General features: G+C 42.1%; 1 protein-coding gene across 6 annotated transcripts in view; it reads left to right on the top strand.

The window, feature by feature from the left end:
* MRPS27 (mitochondrial ribosomal protein S27) overlaps positions 1-17,743 on the top strand; it is a 101,269-nt gene extending 83,526 nt beyond the window's left edge. For all 6 annotated transcript variants that reach the window (XM_086361063.1, XM_086361060.1, XM_086361064.1 and 3 more), the window contains 6 exons: positions 3,046-3,124; positions 7,383-7,498; positions 9,215-9,317; positions 12,104-12,246; positions 14,205-14,375; positions 16,582-17,743. In XM_086361063.1, the coding sequence (XP_086217189.1) occupies positions 3,046-3,124; positions 7,383-7,498; positions 9,215-9,317; positions 12,104-12,246; positions 14,205-14,375; positions 16,582-16,821 (852 nt within the window). In that variant the 3' untranslated portion in view covers positions 16,822-17,743. The remainder of the gene's footprint in view (positions 1-3,045; positions 3,125-7,382; positions 7,499-9,214; positions 9,318-12,103; positions 12,247-14,204; positions 14,376-16,581) is intronic.
* The last annotated feature ends 645 nt before the right edge of the window (positions 17,744-18,388 follow it).

Here is an 18,388-nt window from a genome sequence, read left to right as displayed (position 1 = left end):
TTATTGTGAATCTCAAGCCACAATCCTGGTTTGACCCATAATAAGACTTTAATAATATTTCTCTGGAACTGTATTATATCTGTAGTGTCATTGAACCTTCTGTTTTTTAACTCAAAAAGAAATACTAAATTTGTTTTTGGGAGTTTTTGTTCCTATGACTTACTTGGTTACCAGCTTAACTTGATACACGTTGCAGACAGATTGTGTGTGAGATGTTGGGTTGGGTATGGCATTGTCACAAAAATGGGCAACATCCTATCCTTTTCCTGGGGAAGCTTATAATTTGATAAAGTAGATAAGCAGGTTCACTAATAAATCTACTGTTTCTATCTTACTTTTTATTGTTACTAGTCTTTTAGTGAAAAACACACCAGACAGAGTCAGAAGAACCAAGCTATAACAACATAAATTCTACCAGTTGTTCTTAACTTTATGCAAATAGGGTTCCCTGGTATTTCAAATGGTAAAGAATCTGCCTGAAGTACAGGAGACCTGGGTTCAATCCATGAATTGGGAAGGATCCCATGGAGAAGGGAATGGCTGCCCACTGAAGTATTCTTTCCTGGAGAATTCCATGGACGAGGAGGCTGGTGAGCTACAGTCCATAGGGTCGCAGAGAGTCATACATGAGTGATGAACTAACACTTTCACTTTAGGCAAATAGTAAGTTTATTCTTTGGGGTCTTAGGTTTTTCAGCTCTAAGTCAAGTGAGGTGTACCAAATCAGTGATTTCCAACCTCGGCTGCCCATTAGAGTCATGTAAGAAGCTTTTAAAAATTATAGATGCTTTCTCCACCCCCAGGATTCTAATTTAATTGGTCTTTCTGGAACCTAGGCATTGGTATTTTTTTTAATTGGTTAAAAAAATTTTTTTTTTTAGATTTTATTTTTTTAGAGCAATTTTAGTTTCATAGCAAAATTGAACAGAAGGTACAGAAATTTTCCATATGTTCCCTGTCCCCACACTTGCGGGGACGTGCCTCCCCCATTATCAGCATTTCTCATCCAAGTGAGCCGTTTGTTACAGTAATGAACCTGCATTGAAACACAAATCACCCAAAGTCCGTGTTTACAGTAGGGTTTACTCCATGGCTTTGAACAAGGTATAATGACCCACGTCTACCATTATTGTATCATACAGGCTAGTTTCCCTGCCCCGCTCCCCAGCCCCTGCCCCCTGATCCTCTGTGCTCTGCCCATTCCTACCTCACTCGTATCTTTTTAAAGCTTACATGTTGATTTTTGCAGCCAGGATTGAGAATCACTGACCAGTTGATTCCTAAGTTTCTTTTCTTCCAGCTTTAATGATTTATCATTCTAAAATATTTTGTTTTTACCCTGCCTTAGGGATTATTGCAGACTGAATGACTGCTTTGATCAAGTTAAACATGGCTGCAGCTTTTAAAACAGTAGCTTCTGAACGTCTTTTTTTTTTTTTTTTTTTTTGTATTTCAGCACATTTGAGGCATTCTGTATAGTCTGCTAGTAATAGTGACTCAGTTCAGCAGAGACTGACAACTGGGATTTAGGATTATCAGAATTTCTCAAGGAGGATGAGTGTAATTGGAAAAAAAATTCCTTGGATGTTTCTGGTGGTTGATGGGAGTGGGTAATCCTACTGAGATAAGAATTTTAAATAAATATATAACCACAGTTTAGATGATTAGTTGTCAGACTTCATTGTGCATGAAAATCACACAGGAAGGCACTAAAATCTCAGGTTTCTTGGGTCTTTAAAAATTCAGAGACAAGAGATAACAGATGCCGGCAAGAAGAGGGCAAAAAGGGATCCCTTATGCACTGTTGGTGGGAATGTAAATGGGTACAGCCAGTATGGGAAATAGTATGGAGATCACTCAAGAAATTAAAAATAGAAATACCATATGATCCAGCAAATCCACTTCTGGTTATATATCCAAAGGAGGTGAAATCACTGTCTCAAAGAGATACCTGCAACCCCACGTTCACTGAAGCATTATTAACAACAGCCAAGCCATGGAAACCTGAGTGTCCATTTACAGGTGAATGGATAAAGAAATGTGTGTGGGGTGGGGAGGCAGGGTGAACCTGGGTCTCCTGCATTGCAGGCAGATTCTTTACTATCTGAACTACCAGAGAAGCCTGTACATACACATACAGTGGGATATTTAGCCATTCAAAAGGAACAAACCTTAAGAGCATTATGCAAAGTAGAATAAGTCATTTAAAGAAAGATATCTCATGATCTCACTTATGTGTGAAATCTGAAAAGGCAGAATTCATAGAAACAGTGTAGAATAATGGATATCAGGGTCTGGGGAGGGAGACTGGAAATGGGGAGATGTTGGTCAAAGGATACAAACTTCCAAAGATGAGTAAGTTCTGAGGATCTAATGTATAGTGTGATGACTGTAGTTAAGAGTACTATATTATATTCTTGAAAGTTGCCAAGAGAGTAGATCTTAAATATTCTCATCACTGCCACCAAAAGATGATCGTTATGTGAGGCAATGAATGTGTTAACTAGCCTTATTGTAGTAATCATTTTGCAATATATATGCATGTTAAATGATCATGTTGTACACCTTAAAATCACACAATGTTACATGTGAATTATATTTTAATAAAGTTGGGAGAAGAGCACTCTAAGGACCAGAAAATGCTGCATAGTGTGATTAATGTGTGCCTTCTCTAAGGACTCCATTTTTGTGTTGATATTCATACTTTTTTAAAAGAATCACTGAACCAGTGGAATGTGGTTTTTTTTATATTCTTGGTTTGGTTCAGGGTTTTTTAAGTTATGATGAGGTGTTAGAATTGAGCTTTATTTTTCACATCAGTTGTCTTGTATCAGACACCCACTCACAACTTTCTCACCCTGACCAACAGTTCCAGTTACCAAGCTGCATGAGTCACAGCTTCTATTTCACTGTCACAGATGCCGTAAAATGATAGTCAGATATTTTAAAGCTAATGGGAACAAATTTTTTTCCTGAATAATACATAGGCATATATTATAAACTGAACTTAATGAGTTTTTTCTCTTACTTTTATTTTCATTGCAGGTCCAATATGGTATTTTTCCAGATAACTATACATTTAACTTACTGATGGATCATTTCATAAAGAAAGAAAATTACAAAGGTATGAAATCAAACCAAGGTCCATTTATAATGGATCTACCGTTCCCAAAGGGAAGTAAATATAGGCACTTTTACCTTTTTTTAATTTCTTAATGACATCTGTATATCACTCTTTCAGTCAGAAATAGATATGCAGTTGATTGACCTTATCGGGTGGCCAAATAGGAGACTCCTATCCAGATCTTCTTTCCTCTGAGTTTCTCAAATTTATTTCTTCATGTCTCTTTGGGCAAAGGACAGTGAATTTAGTTAATGCAATAAAGCTCCCTGAGCTTCCACAGCTAGTTAAGGTTATATTAATTCAGCTGTTAGCTTGACTTTGTTTTAAGCACAATTTGCTAACTTTGTTTTACTTACATCACAGTTGTTACAGCATGTGAAGTGTATAAGCATAAAATCTTATACTGGAGAGAGTAGCATGCTCACTATGAAGGGAAGTCATTTTACCTCCATAGGCTTTTGTTTCCCTGTCTCTGACGTAAGTGCAGTGTTCAAACTGCCATACAGTTGTGCTCATTTCACATGCTAGCAAGATCATGCTCAAAATCCTTCGAGCTAGGCTTCAGCAGTATATGAATCAAGAACTTCCAGATGTCCAAGCTGGATTTAGAAAGGCAGAGGGACCAGAGATCAAATTCCCAACGTCTGTTGGATAATAGGAAAAGCAAGGGAATCCCAGAGAAACATATTTCTGTTCATTGACTACGCTAAAGCTTTTGACTGTGTGGATCACAACAAACTGTGGAAAATTCTTCAAGAGATGGGAATACCAGACCACCTTACCTGTCTCCTAAGAAGGCTATATGCAGGTCAAAACGCAACAGTTAGAACTGGACATGGAACAACAGACTGGTTCCAAATTGGGAAAGGAGTATGACAAGGCTGTGTATTGTCACCCTGCTATATAAGTTAAATATAGTTTATATGCAGAGTACATCGTACGAAATGCTGGGCTAGATGTATCACAAGCTGGAATCAAGATTGCTGGGAGAAATACCAACAACTTTAGATATACAGATGATACCACCCTAATGGATGGCAGAAAGTGAAGAGGAACTAAAGAGCCTTTTGATGAAAGTGAAAAAGCTGGCTTAAAATTCAACATTCAAAAAACTAAGATCATGGGATCTAGTCCCATCACTCCATGGCAAATAAATGAGGAAAAAGTGGGAACAGTGACAGATTTTATTTTCTAGGGCTCTAAAATCACTGCAGATGATGACTGCAGCCATGACATTGAAAGATGCTTGCTCCTTGGAAGAAAAGCTCTGACAAACCTAGACAGCATATTAAAAAGCAGAGACATCACTTTGCCAATAAAGGTCCATCTAGTCAAAGTTACGGTTTTTCCAGTAGTCATGTATGGATGTGAGAGTTAGACCGTAAAGAAGGCTACGCCCTGAAGAATGGATGCTTTTGAATTGTGGTGCTGCAGAAGAGTCTTGAGAGTCCCTTGGACTGCAAGGAGATCAAGCCAGTCAATCCTAAAGGGCTCAACCCTGAGTATTCATTGGAAGGACTGATGCTGAAGCTCCAATACTTTGGCCTCCTGATCCAAAGAGCCGACTCATTGGAAAAGACCTTGATGCTGGGAAAGGTCGAGGGCAGGAGGAGAAGAGGGAGACGGAGGATGAGATGGTTAGATAGCATCATCAACTCACTGGACATGAGCTTGAACAAGCTCTAGGAGATGGAGATGAAGATGAAGGACAGGGAAGTCTGGTGTGCTGTAGTCCATGAAGTTACAGAGAGTCAGACAGGACTTAGCGACTGAACAATAACGACGACAAAGTGCATCGGTGATCTCTTGAGTTTTCTTTACCCCCAAAATCTTGTGGCTCCGTGGAACTAACCTGAAGTGGCTCTTACCTTCATCTACAATAAGGGGGGACCAAGGAAAGAGGGGGATTGTGGCAGACCCTACAGAGCAGTCAGGTGGAGCCCTGCCAGTCTCCATGGACGGGGAAGGGTGGTACAGCACACTTGTGCTCTTAGCTACACAGACAGGGAAGAAGGAAAGAGGAGGCTGTGCCATTGTGTAAAGATACACCCTGGCTTCCCCTTCCACCATCTCATCCTCAAGCTTGGTTCTGAGCTTTGCCTGTGTTATGGTAGTCACTACCTCAGAAACACGGATATGGACTGGTGGTCATTTTTCCTTTTTGACGCCTTGATTCCTGTCATTGAGTTACATCCTTCACCCTCAGCCTTTTCCATTGCATTGGGATGCAGTGGTTAGGCTGGGCACCCAGGACCTCTCTGCTTTCTCTTCTCTCTCATAAGACTTGGAGCTGTTGACTGCCTAAAAATATTTGCTGTACATTATTTTTTTTAATGCTTATTGTCCCTTGTCCATTTTCATTCCATTTTAAACATGCATTTCCTAAATTGAACTAAAATTAAAGATAATTTTTAAAAGATAATTCTCTTTTGCATGTTTCATCTTCCATTCTCTGTGAACATCACATTTTAAAATTCTTACTAGTTTATCACTGGAAAATTATGTAGTAGCAGTTTTCTCTCTTCTCTCTTGTTAAAGGAAATGTTGGAAGGGTAAAAGGAGTTTGGGGGTTCCCCCCTAAATTCAGAGTAAATGATGTTGAGAATTTTTGTAAATAAACTTCTGATGAAAATTATTGGTGTTTATGGCAAGAAATTAGAAAATATTATACTTTTGTTGTTAAAATAGGAAATATCAAAGTACATAAATAATTATGGATGAACAGGAAATCTTATATAGGTCAGTCTAATTTCACTTCCCAAGCTGACTGAAATGAATATAAATTAGAGATGAATTTTATTTATTCATGTGTAATTTTGAATTCAGTATTGAACAGTTGGCAAAACATTTTTCTGAACTATATTTTTAGCTTTAACTTGTTCTTTTAAAATACTGGTTTGTTGGTAGGGTAGGGGACTGTTTGTTTGTTTATGTCTCTTTCAGGCGCTTTTTTGCTACTGACTTACTGGGTGACTCCTCCCTGGTCTGCCTGTCCATTTCAGTTTACCCATTTACAAAAAGAATATAGAAGTTCTTGCATTTGACCTCATTTAGAACCATGACAACACATAGAAAACCAGCTGGCTAGCCATAGCTACAAATGAGTGCTAACTCTTATAATTATGAGTATATGCAAAAACCGTTTAAAAGAGCAGCTGTTATTCAAAACATTATATGCAGGCACTGTATTTTAAACCAATGTTAACATCTCTGATTTAACAACAAATAATAAGGGAAAGAAATTATTTGAACTTGATTTTCTTGGCTTCCGCTTATGTTGTGGAATATTGAGGGGAAATAAATCAGATCTTGCTGAAGATCTGGTCTGTGATCAGCATTCATGTGGAAACAAGAATCTTCTGTGTTAAACTCAGGGACTTACAAGTTATGAATATGCATTTCCTTTCCATTCTTTCAACTCTTTTAAATTGAAGCTGATTGTCCTTTTCGTAGTCATCAGTTTTCTGTCTTTGAAGTAATACCTAGGATTTAAAATTACCTTTAGCATTCGTCCTTTTTTTCCCAAAACAGAAAGAAGGTTCCAGAACATACAGTGGGGCATTCCGCCCAGCCCTCTCCATCTCTTCTTACTAGGGTGACCTGGAAAATATACTTGCCTCCTTTCTGTATGCCTTAACTCTTCCAGCTGGTGGACATGCTGCCTTAAATTTGCTTCACAGTTTATGAGGCATTTTCATATGTATTATGTTGTTGGACTGTCCAATAATCTTGTGGAATCTATGGAACAAATGGTATTTTATCATCATGAAGGTGATACTGAGAAATCAAGTGGTTTATTCTGTGTCCTTGAGAACAGCGGCACAGTAGCACCTGATTTACTACCTAGCAGTATGTACAATAGAAGCTAAAGACAGGGGAAAGACCTGCTTTACAGAAGAACTAGGACCACAGCCCATGTTTAACTTCATGATTCTTTGTATTTTTCTATCATGCCTCACTTTTTGAGTGCTTATGGTGGTGTTAGTGGTAAAGAACCCACCTGCCAACGCAGGAGACATTAGAGACGTGGGTTTGATCCCTAGGTCAAGAAGGTCCCCTGGAGGAGGGGATGAAAACCGTCCTGGAGAGTATTTTGCCTGGAGAACGCCATGGACAGAGGAGCCTGGCGGACTATAGTCCATAGGGTCACAAAGAGTTGGACACAGTTAAAGTGACTTAGCATGCATGCATGCATAGTTAAATACAGATTTGATGATGTTACCTAATTTGCTAATTTTTGCATTGATCTTCTTGTCAGATGCCTTATCCGTGGTTTTTGAGATCATGATGCAAGAAGCTTTCGAAGTTCCTTCCACCCAGCTCCTCTCCCTCTATGTTCTATACCAGTGCCTGGCAAAGAAGACAGACTTCAGTGTAAGTGACCTGTATTGAAACAGTACTAAGAGCCTTAGAGAAGCAAGCAGCAGCTGCTCAGTAGGGATGTGGGGGCCAGAGGAAAGCCCTGCCCTCAGCATCTGGGAAAAGATACCTGCCATGAAGCCCTGTGACCCTGCACGACCAGGAATGAGTGTTCACCCATACATTTTAGGTCCTGGGTTCTAACAAAGTGGAATTGAACGTTCTTCCGCTTGGAAGAATCTCAAGTGAAAGTCCTTATGTACATTCTGAAACATGAGCTACGCTGAGTGCACTTCACACATTCAGAAATAGGTAATTGATGATCAGTGAGAGCTGGATGTGGCATGCCAATGAAGCAGTGAGGCAGCTAGCTTTAACCACAGCTTCTGGTATTAAATTCTGGTTGTTTATTTTGTGTCAATATTTTCCTAAGGTTGCTCTGGGTCAGTCCAGAATACCAAATTTTGGTTTCATCTCTTCATTGTTGTTGCTTAGTCACTAAGTTTTGTCCGACTCTTTGTGACCCATGGACTGTAGCCCTCCAGGCTCCTCTGTCCATGGGATTTTCCAGGCAAGAATACTGGAGTGGGTTGCCATTGCCTTCTCCAATTGTTTATTGCTCCCCTAAGAGTAACAGCAGTAATAACAGTAGCTAATACTTAAATAGCACTTACTTTACACTTCCTGTGTTCTTGGTGTTTTAGATTTATTCATTTCATCCAATCCTCTCACCTCCGTGCAGATGAGAACACTAGGGCATAGAGATACTGCATAAAGTGGCCGAGCTCATAAGTGATGAAGCCAGGCAGTCTGGCCCTACAGACTTTGCCCTTAACCTCAAAGGTAACCTCAGAAAACACTGCTTTGGGTAGAAACTGGAAAGATCATCTACCCTAGCCCCAATTGTAAAAAATTTATGGTGTGTTTTGTTTTTCTAAAATGAATCCTGCGGCATACCTCACATTCATTAGTTCATTAAATATATTTTGAGCAACTGCTGTATTCCCTGTGTTTCAAGTGCTCGTTTTACGATGGTGAACAAACATTTCCTGCTTATAATCTAAGAAGAATATAGGCATTTAAAACAAAACATGGAATTCCCTGGTGGCCCAGTGGTTAGGACTTGGTGCTTTCACTGCCCTGGCCCAGGTTTAGTCCCTGTTTAGGGAACTAAGATCCTGTAAGCCCCGTGGCGTGGCAGAAAAGAAAAATTTAATAAATAAAACACGTGACTATACTGAGCACTATAAAGACTGTATGGTAGAGAGTTTATTTTTATTTTAAACGTAAGTTAGGGAAGACTTCCTTAAGGAAGTAATGTGAGTACAGAGCCGATAGCGTGGGTAATCTTTATTGATTGCCTCGAGGCCGTGTTGATCCAGAGTAGGCTCTTTATTTTTGTTTTGCTTTTCTGATTGTAAAAGGAGCTGTTATTCACTGCCCCAGATTCAGAAAGGAATGAAAAGCACAAAGAGGAAAACCAGAATTGCTTATAATTTCACTGCCTAGAAATCTGTTAACATACTGGGCGTTTCTGTTCTGCATTTTTCATCAAACCAATATCTTTTCTTTACAAAGTCAGAATTATCATGGAGCTTTAGTATGATTATTTTGTTTCTTTTACCTAATGTTATAGCATATTCTTTTTCCCTCTTGTGTCATTAATGCTCACATTTCTGCATACAGTAAGCATTGCTTGGCTACACCATGACCTGCTGTATTCTGTTTCAGTGGGAAGAGGAGAGGAACTTCGGTGCCTCCCTGTTACTCCCAGGCCTGAAGCAGAAGAACTCAGTGGGGTTGAGTTCCCAGTTGTACGGCTATGCACTTCTTGGTAAGCTGGAGGGCCTTACTAACATTGTTCTTCACGGATAGGAACTGATTCCTTCTTTTACTTCTTAATAAAATTATAATTTGATTTAGACTTGTGAAATTCCAGTACAGCTTTCATTTTTAGACATAAAACTGGACTTTGATGGCCTTATAGTTATTAGGTAAGACAACAAAGTGGGATTTAAAAACCTTTCGCCACTGGCAAGGTGAGAACTAGTTCTGATGGCTCTTGATTATATTCAGTGGTAAACAGTGTGAAGAAGCGATAAAGAAAGGAAAGTTCTGGTCCTCCTTTGGGAGAACCAGCCAGTAGACTCTTCCCCGGTATTAAAAAGATCTTCCTGTCTCTTTAAACCCAAGTCCAGGAGGAAAAACATTGAATACATATTGTGGGTATTGTTTTCAGGTGAGGGAAGAGGATTGCAGAGAGTGGCCCTGTGGGAGCGCACAGAGGGACGTGCTAGTGCAGTGTGAGTGTGCCATGCACAGGGCGGCGGGCTTTGCTTTAGAGCCCAACTGCATTGAATCAGACAGGCAGCAGGGGAGGGCCTTTTGAGGAGCGGCCTTGGCTCTCAGCAAACCTGAGCACATAACATTCAACCTAAGTGTGCATCAAATGTGTCCTGATTTACAGAGTTAATTAAATTCATATTATTTCATTAGCCTTCCATGCTCTCTCCTACCTTCTCCTAATCATATACTATGTCTGCCCTTTACCTTTGTTTTCTGAAAACCATCTAAGTTATAGCAGTTTGACTGCTTTTGGAGTTGATCTTCACCATCGAAATGCAGTGTGGCGTTCTCGGGTGCTGATCCTGGTAGAAACAGACTCAGAGGAGTTCACTGGGCGGCTCTCAGACTAACAAAAGAGTTGACCACTCTTTTTAAAAATCACTTTTTCCAGTGATCATGGGAGTGCCAGCATCTCTTCAGGATCTTGATTTCAGTTCTTCTGGATAAATACCCAAGAGTGCAGTTGCTGGCTCATATGACAGTTTATTTTGTTTTGAGGACACTCCCTATCGTTTTGCATGGCAGTTAGTGCCATTTTGCATTCCCACCAATAATGCACAAAGGTTCCCATTTCTCCGTACTCTCACCAACACTTGTGTTTTGTTTCTTTGATAATAGCCATCCTGTCGAGTGTGAGATGATATTGTACTTTTGATTTTGGTTCTGATGGTTGATGACATTGCTCATCTTGTCACATGTCCATTGGCTATTCTGTGTCTTCTTTGGAAAAATGTCTATTCAAGTTCTTAGTCTGTTTTTAAATCAGTTTATTAGTTTTTTGTTGAGGCATAGGTGTTCCTTATATGATTTGGAGATTAAAATGTATTTTATAAGATTATCAAATAAAATATATTGTGAAAACTAAAAGAAAAATCATTTTCTCTTACCATCTACTTTTGATATTAATTACAAGTTTTTGCATTTACCTTCAGAGGAGCACTCAGGAATGTATCACTGCATGAATTGTCCAGGAAGTTGTCAGGGCCAAGAAATGTACTTTGTCGTTCCTGATTCTGAGCAGAGGCCTGAGTGCTTTGAATCTGGCAGCATCAGATTCAGATCCCCCTGCTCTCAGCGTGTCATGTGCGGTGTAGCCTCGTTTACCTCCAATATAAGCAGCTTCCCGGAACGTGACTGCAGCCAGCCCCAAGTATCTTAAAGGTCTAAAATTAGCTGTCACCTGATGAGCTTTGTCTGTTTATGTTCCACTACAGCTTTCCCAAATCCTCCTTCCCGGGAAAGATAAGTGAAGGTAGATTTAAGACCCAGCAGCTCAAGGTGACTTTGGTCGTTAGTTCAGAGAACATCTCTATTCCCCCAGGAATCCCAAGACAGCCTCCCTCCTCACTGGGGGACCCTGCTGTCAGCCAGCCACATCTTCAGCTCTAGTTACGATTGTTCGAGGTTCCAAGAGAAACACTCATGTCCTGAGACCCACAAGGATGACAAGGACTGTATAATTAAAATGCTGATGCAGCTCAACTAAAAGAAAGAGTAAAGTGAGATTTTCTTCTTCTTTTTTTTCATAAGGACAGTCAGTGGACTGTTTTAGAGCATTTTTTAAAATGTCAAACATTTCCTGGCAAGGAAAGTTGTCAGATGTTGGCACAATTTTTCAGTGTAAGAAAGTTGTAAAATTTCTTTTTTGGAGCAACATTTTGTCTTGAAACAAAAGTCGTATTTCAGTTGTTTGCTTTGTTTTATAAGGGTAGCTCCATTTAGAGGCGGGCTTCCCAGGTGGCGCTAGCATTCAGGAACCCACCTGCCAATACTGGAGACGTAAGAGACATGGGTTCATTCCCTGGGTTGGGCAGATCCCCTGGAGAAGGGCATGGCAGCCCACTCCAGTATTCTTGCCTGGAGAATCCCATGAACAGAGGAGTCTGGTGGGCTGCAGTCCATGGGGTCGCTCAGAGTTGGGCACAACTGAGGCAACCTACCATGCATGCACGCACACTACTTAGAGGCAGATATGGCGACCTCTGTAAATTTCCCTCAGCCCTCGCGATAGTCACCAGCAGTCCACATGAAAAAGTAAAAAAAAAATAAGTCCATACAGTATTGAAAAGTATGTACATTGACTTTTACCACGTTTTTCATCATCATTCTGAAATGTCCTTATTCACTGAATGGGATGAGTCTTGGTAGAGATTTGAAATGATCCTCCATTTCTCAAGCTGCCAGCTGAGTATTCACTTGTGTCTTCAAGTCCTCAGTCTCAGACGTAGTGGGAAGCCACGGCTAAGCCTTCTTCATTGTTCTTTTTGGGCACAGGGAAGGTGGAGTTGCAGCAGGGGCTGCGGGCTGTGTACCATAACATGCCCCTTCTGTGGCGGCCAGGCTACCTCGACAGAGCCCTTCAAGTGATGGAGAAGGTGGCCTCCTCCCCAGAGGATGGGAAGCTGTGTAGGGAAGCGGTGAGTTACCCAGCCCTGATTCTGGGGGATTTAGCATCTCCTGTCCCTTATAAGTCAAGATGTGGATTTGTTTTCCTTGTCTCCCCCAGCCCCACCTTCTTTATCTCTATAGATTCATGTATTTACTCAGTTGAAAAGGAATGAAAAAACCACATTCTCAGTGTTACTGACAAGCACTAGAAAATAAGATTCACGTTGATTGTATAGTTCACTGTCTGGGAGGAAAACTATTCTCCCAAGAAATTCAAACTGAGTTCAGTAAAATACTGTTTATTGCCCTCCACCACTACCACCACCAAAGTAAAATCTCAGTAGAAGCTCAAAAGACATGAAGATTTTATTTTTTACTTTTGGCATTTCTGTATCTTCGTATAGTCCTGTGAGACTGACTACCTGTCAGAGTTTTCCTAAACTCTCAAGAAATGAGTTTAGGCAGTAGACGTGGCGCCATCTTTCTTTCTTCCCAGTAAATCATTCTGTGGTGAATGCATGATGCAGAGGAGGTCTGGACCAGCTGTCCCTTTCAGAGTTCTAAGGCTTTCGGTTTGTCCAGACTAGGACCCTGTCCTCCCATCAGCCTCAAAGCTCATCCCCCTTGGTCACCTCGGGCTCTTCATTCTGCAGAGTTCCTAGACTTAGCTCAAGCCATGGGAAAACATGTGGCAAGCTTACGCCCGGTAGGGAGTCATAGTGCTTGCTTCTGTTTAAGCAGCTTTTGTAGCCAGAGTCAGGCCTCAAAGGACATCAGTTATTTCGTTAACAGAGTGTGAAAGCTGACTTTGAGCTGTTTGTTTAGCCTTGACCCTATCACTCAATCTCACCCCATGGCTTCCGTTTTGGTCTCAGGATACAGAAGTCTCGTCCCTCTACTGGCTCCTTATTACTAATGTCTAGTGAGTCATTATGTTCTCTGTGAGACATTTATACCAAAGCATACACATTTCTGAATATATATTCATGTTTTAACCCTGCTATAGTCAGTACTAGTGATTGAAACACAAAATTAGACATAAATGCTCTGCCAGGGAAATACTTACTGCATTTTGAGCCAGACTTGCATTCTTTGTGTTCTGACTTCATAGAAATGTGATTCAGATGTCAGCATTGAATGTGATATGTGTCAGGTTTGGGTATAATGTATTAGTGGCATTACAAAGCCTTGGAGTCTTTTCTGGCTTTTTGTTCTGAGTTGACGTGGACAGAATTCATCAGTATCATATGGGTATTAATGCTGGCCTTGAGGCTGTTTCTGTCCCATCTCTGATGATCAGGCCCTCCTCAAAGGAGGTTGCCCCAAAATGAAGGAGGTAGGGGAGAGGGGTCAAAACAAAAAAGAAACCTTCTGTTTCATAATTTACTTACTTTCTAAGTCACAGAAATCCCCTCTTACAATAAATTTCGTATATGCTGTCTGGTCTTTATCAACATATATATATATATATAGATTGGCTGATCCCTAATCTCTGAATGTCCTGTGAGTTGAATTTTTCTCTGAAGGAGGCCCCCGCCCAAATTCAGAGGCTTTATCGTACTTTCAGAATGGCCGGTTGTTGGTTGTGGTCTGTAGTGGTTTTTCTTTCCCGTTCTTCCAATTCCAAACCAATTAAGGAAGAAAGACATGGAAGGGATGGTTACTTCATTGCCCATCGGGCATAATTCCTGGATTCCTACCTGGCTGATTAAAAGTGAAATCAAAAGCCACTCTGCTGATTCACTTACACAGATAATTCTGAGTTTGCTTATTGTTCCATTGTTTTGTACTAAGTGTTCCATGCCATGTGACAAGGTGTTTCTACTGTAAAATTACATAACCATTTCTGGTTTCTATAATTTAATAAGAGAACTCTTCTCGCGATTTTTTAGGTCCCAGGCTTCCCTCCCTTTCCCTTCTCCAGCCTCCCTCCCCAGTGCTCTCAGGGCCACAGGGTATTTAGTCTCTGCCCCTTTCTGCTCCACAGCTGGGTGTGCTGGACAGGGCACTGAAGGCTCTGACTGCTCCGGCCCAGGAGTCTCCAGAGGAGCAGCCCCAAGAAGGTGAGGAGAGCCCGGCGTCAGAGGAACTGATGGAGCAGCTGGACGTGGAGGAAACCGAACAGTCCAAGCTTCCCCGATACGTGGAACGGTATGAGGTGAGTCAGGGCAGAGTCGAGGCCCCTCAGCTGTGTGTGAAATGTGCTTCTCTGCCGTGGTGACAGACAAGCAGTCCTGTCATGCATCAGCGTTGCACAGAAGGGCATTGAAAACTGTCATCAAAAATCATACTTTTGTCTCTTTACACAGGAAGTGGTCTGAAACAAATGGAATTTTTATACCCCTTTTTGTACTTGAGCGAATCGGTCACAGTTTTGTTCCCTAAGGCCACATGTCATTACCTACCACTCATCTCTGACGGGCGGGTAATAGCCTTCCTTCCCACAGCAAGCACCTGACTGCAGCCCTGGGTGAAGAGGAGCTGGAGATTGAACCCTCTCGATCTCCAGAAACCCAAGTAGAAACCGCAAAGCCTCATTTGAGTATGATGGAGATGAAATGCAGGTATCGTCTCTTGCTCGGCTTTGTGGCATGTGCTAAGGCCCCTGGAAATGCCGTCTGGGCTCCATGGACAGCGTCAGCAGGTTCCCACTGCCGTTTTTCAGGAGCTCTGGCACTTAGGCTGCCGTTAGTGGCCTTCAACTGTGTGTCTCAAAATGCTCTGTGGTTAGAGTCAGGGAGGAAGAGCCATGTTCAGAGTTTAAACCCCTGGCCTCTTCCTTGCTGTGTTTCTCATCTGTCTAGAGCAAAGCAAAAAAACTGTGCTGCCTGAAGGAGAATTCATCATGTGAAGCAGAAAACCTCCCTCCCTCCCCGCTGACCCAGGGTGGTGTCCTTTTGGTCCAGAGGAATATACACTTGGCTAGCTGCCACATTTAAATCTTTGCAGGAATGGAGCCAGCTTTGGGAAATCTGTTTCCGCATGTTCTAAGAAGGATTCTGGGACTTTTGGCTGTTTTTCCCAGTCTTCTCTAAGGTCATTGCTCAACTCCCCTCCAAACTGAAAAAGGAAGGTTAATCAATGTTTTCAGGGTACACAGAGAATTAGCGGCTATGTTAAGAATTTACATACTTGTTGTTTCCTCTTAACTTTGCAGGTTTAGAAAAGCTAAAAAGCAAAAAACTCTGCATAGCCCCATAGGTTACCATTCACCATATTCATATTGTCCACTCCTAAAACTTACAACCTTTTCCTTGTTTCTTATATCTTTAATTTCAGAAAATAGAGATCTGTGTCTGCATTAAATTCTTAGCCCTTGCTCTTCCACAATCCTTTTTTTTTTTTAATTCACAAAAAGAAAAGAGGCCAGTATTTCTTGACTGCTTGCTGTGTGTTAGACACTTTCTTTTCTTCCTGGTGCCTGATTTTTATTAGTCCCAGGTAATCTGGGGTTTATTTTTATATGACTGAACCATCACATGAGGCCTTTGGCTGCTGCTTGAAGCCCATGGACCCTTCCTACCTTTCAGCCCCTGCTGTTAGAGCAGGCCTCATCACATATGCCAGTAAATTGCATTTATTTTGTGGAACATGGGATACGTGGTATATGCTAAATCTGGGGCCATAAGTGGGTCTCTGATCTACATCTTGAGGCACTTAAGTAGATTAGTGGTTTTAGTACTTTACTCCTCCAGAAATATTACAATAGCAACCAAATCGAGCTGCCATTTCAGATGGAGCCATAAGCAGTCAGAATGTCAAGGCTGACCTTTCATGAAGCACAGCACGGGGAGGCTTATAATAGTGAAAGCACTCACGGGAGCTGTTTAGTATGCCATTAGTAAGAAAGCCTTGACATGACTTCCGTCTTTTGAAAGGAAAACTGTTTAGGCAAACATTTATCCCAGTTCTTCTAAAGGAAAAGCTATAGATGGGTTCACTCCATTTTATCAGCTGCTTCTACCATTTTGTTTGCATCTTAGGGTCCTTTTTCATGGGGTTTGCTACTTGGTGAGAAAGGAAATGGAGGTTCTTATACTTTTGCAGTCTTTGTGGTTTGAAACAAATTATACAGAGAATCACAGCATATGGAGTTCCATTTACTGTGTGTGAGTGAAGGGGAAGAAATCACATGTGGGGCATCTTAGCAGAATCGCTGCACTGAAAGCAAAGAGCAGAAGCTATCGGTGCCTGGATGAGAGGCAGCGTGACAGGCTTCCAGTAAAGTACCTTGTCCTGTGAGCAGAATATGTGCAGATTTTGCAATGACTTAATCTCTTCTCTCTTCCTCTCTCTATTTTTCTTCTTCCTGCCCCTTCCACATCTCCTTGTTTTTGTTTTGTTTTTGCCCTTTGTTCCAACAGGCCTTACATTCTAAGCTGCAGGCTCTGGGCAAAGTTGAGTCCGAAAGCCTTCTGACCCTGACCACCCAGCTTGTGAAGGAACAGCTCCCCACCTGTGAAGCAGAGGATATCGCCACCTATGAACAGAAGCTGCAGGAGTGGCATCTGGAGCTGGTAAATCTGATTGAGAGAGAAAAGGAGATGAGAGAGAAGGCCAGGCTCAAGCACGAGGCTCGAAGGGCAGCAAAGGCAGCTGCCTAACCAGACCCCACAGGATCTCCCCAGACCGCCTCAGGATTCGCGGTGACAGCAGCCTCAGTGTCCTCTGTCCACTTGCTCCTGTTCTTAAAGCACACCCCCATGGTACCGAAGCCACGTTGTTCACACATCAAGCCACATAATCACCCACCCAGACGCCAGGAAGGCTGTGGAACCGCCAAAGTGGCAAGTGGTCAGACCGAAGCCACAGCTAGGTATCCTATCTAAGGGCTCTTGAGGCTTGTCGTGGAGTTCCTGGGAGACAGGTCAATTTTGAGCCTTGAAAGTCCCTGGTACTTAGCAACGGTAGTGGGAGAAGACGTGACTGAAGAACCCAGTCTCAAGCACAAGCTTTTGAAGGTTTCTCTGTCCCCCACCGACTCCGCCTGCGTGCGCTGAGATCTCCCTCCCTGGTCTCCTTAAGTGCAGGCTCTCCTCCTGAGCTTGCCCTTCCCAGACCTGAACTGGGAGAAGTTCAGTACAGGAGCAGGCACAAGACCTTCTGGCTTTCGAATTTCAGAGACCCCAGTGGCATGTAAAAACTCTGGAGGATAGAGCTAGGCCTGGCTCCGCAGCCTCCCTAGCTTGGCTCCCCTCCATGCTGGGGTGACATACAGCTTGTTGTCTCAGCTTCCCATCCAGTAGGTAGAGTGAGTCTTCTGTACACACATGCACAGCTTATGAACACACATTTCAGTTAGAGGCTGGAGAAACTGAGAGGTGGGATGGGGCTTGCAGTGCGTTGGAAATGCGAATGATGATAAAACTGTCAGGAGGTGGAAAGTTCCTCCCTGGGGTTTCCCTGTGGAAGGTGTCAGTGCAGCCGTGGCTTGCTATGTAATTTTGCCCTTGTGTGTACTGTATACTTTTATACAGGATTGTGCTCTTTTATCAAGAACCTGTGGAAATAAATGTTCTAGGATCATGTGGTGTATTCTTTGTCTTCACAGTAAGGGAAGGGAGAGGTAGGGGATTTTGAGCTACTATGATTTTGAACAACATATTTTCAATCTTCCTCTATCAGACTTGGCATTTATGGTAATAAAAACCACCACCACCACAACAAACATCCGTCAAGGAGGCCCTGAGCACCAACTCCAGCAGGCCTGTGAGGGAAGCCCATTTTTGAATGAGAAAACTACTCACTTACAAACTAACTAATATGGGGTCAAGCTCGCTCGTGTTCCCTCCATACATACCTGCAGTCAGCATCTGACACAGGGCCTGAGACTTGCTCAGGTAGAAGATCATGACCTAAAGTCAGTGCTGACATTCCAATTTACCGGGGGACTTTTTCAGCCACTCCGTTACTTCATCAAGAGGCATGAAGCATCTGGTTGATAACTTCAGCTCGTAGGTTTGCCTCCATTTTCCTTCTTATCTATCCCTGTCCCTGTCGCACTTTACTTCCAATCTACAAGAAACCATGTCCCCGTAGTCAGAGCCAGCCCGCCAGCCTCCTGTCACTGATCCAAGATCTTAGAGCTGGAAGTCCCATCTCCCTTTGATCACGTGACTCCTGCTGAACCAGCTCTTCCTTGTACTTACTTCCTACCTGCAAACCCTTTAC

Source organism: Bos grunniens, chromosome 20, assembly GCF_055505025.1.
Source record: "Bos grunniens cultivar Pamir isolate PY7600 chromosome 20, Bosgru_T2T1.0, whole genome shotgun sequence".
In the NCBI taxonomy this organism is placed as follows: Eukaryota; Metazoa; Chordata; class Mammalia; order Artiodactyla; family Bovidae; genus Bos; species Bos grunniens.
The sequence above is the reverse complement of the archived record's forward strand: the minus strand, read 5'-3'. Positions and strand labels throughout refer to the sequence as shown.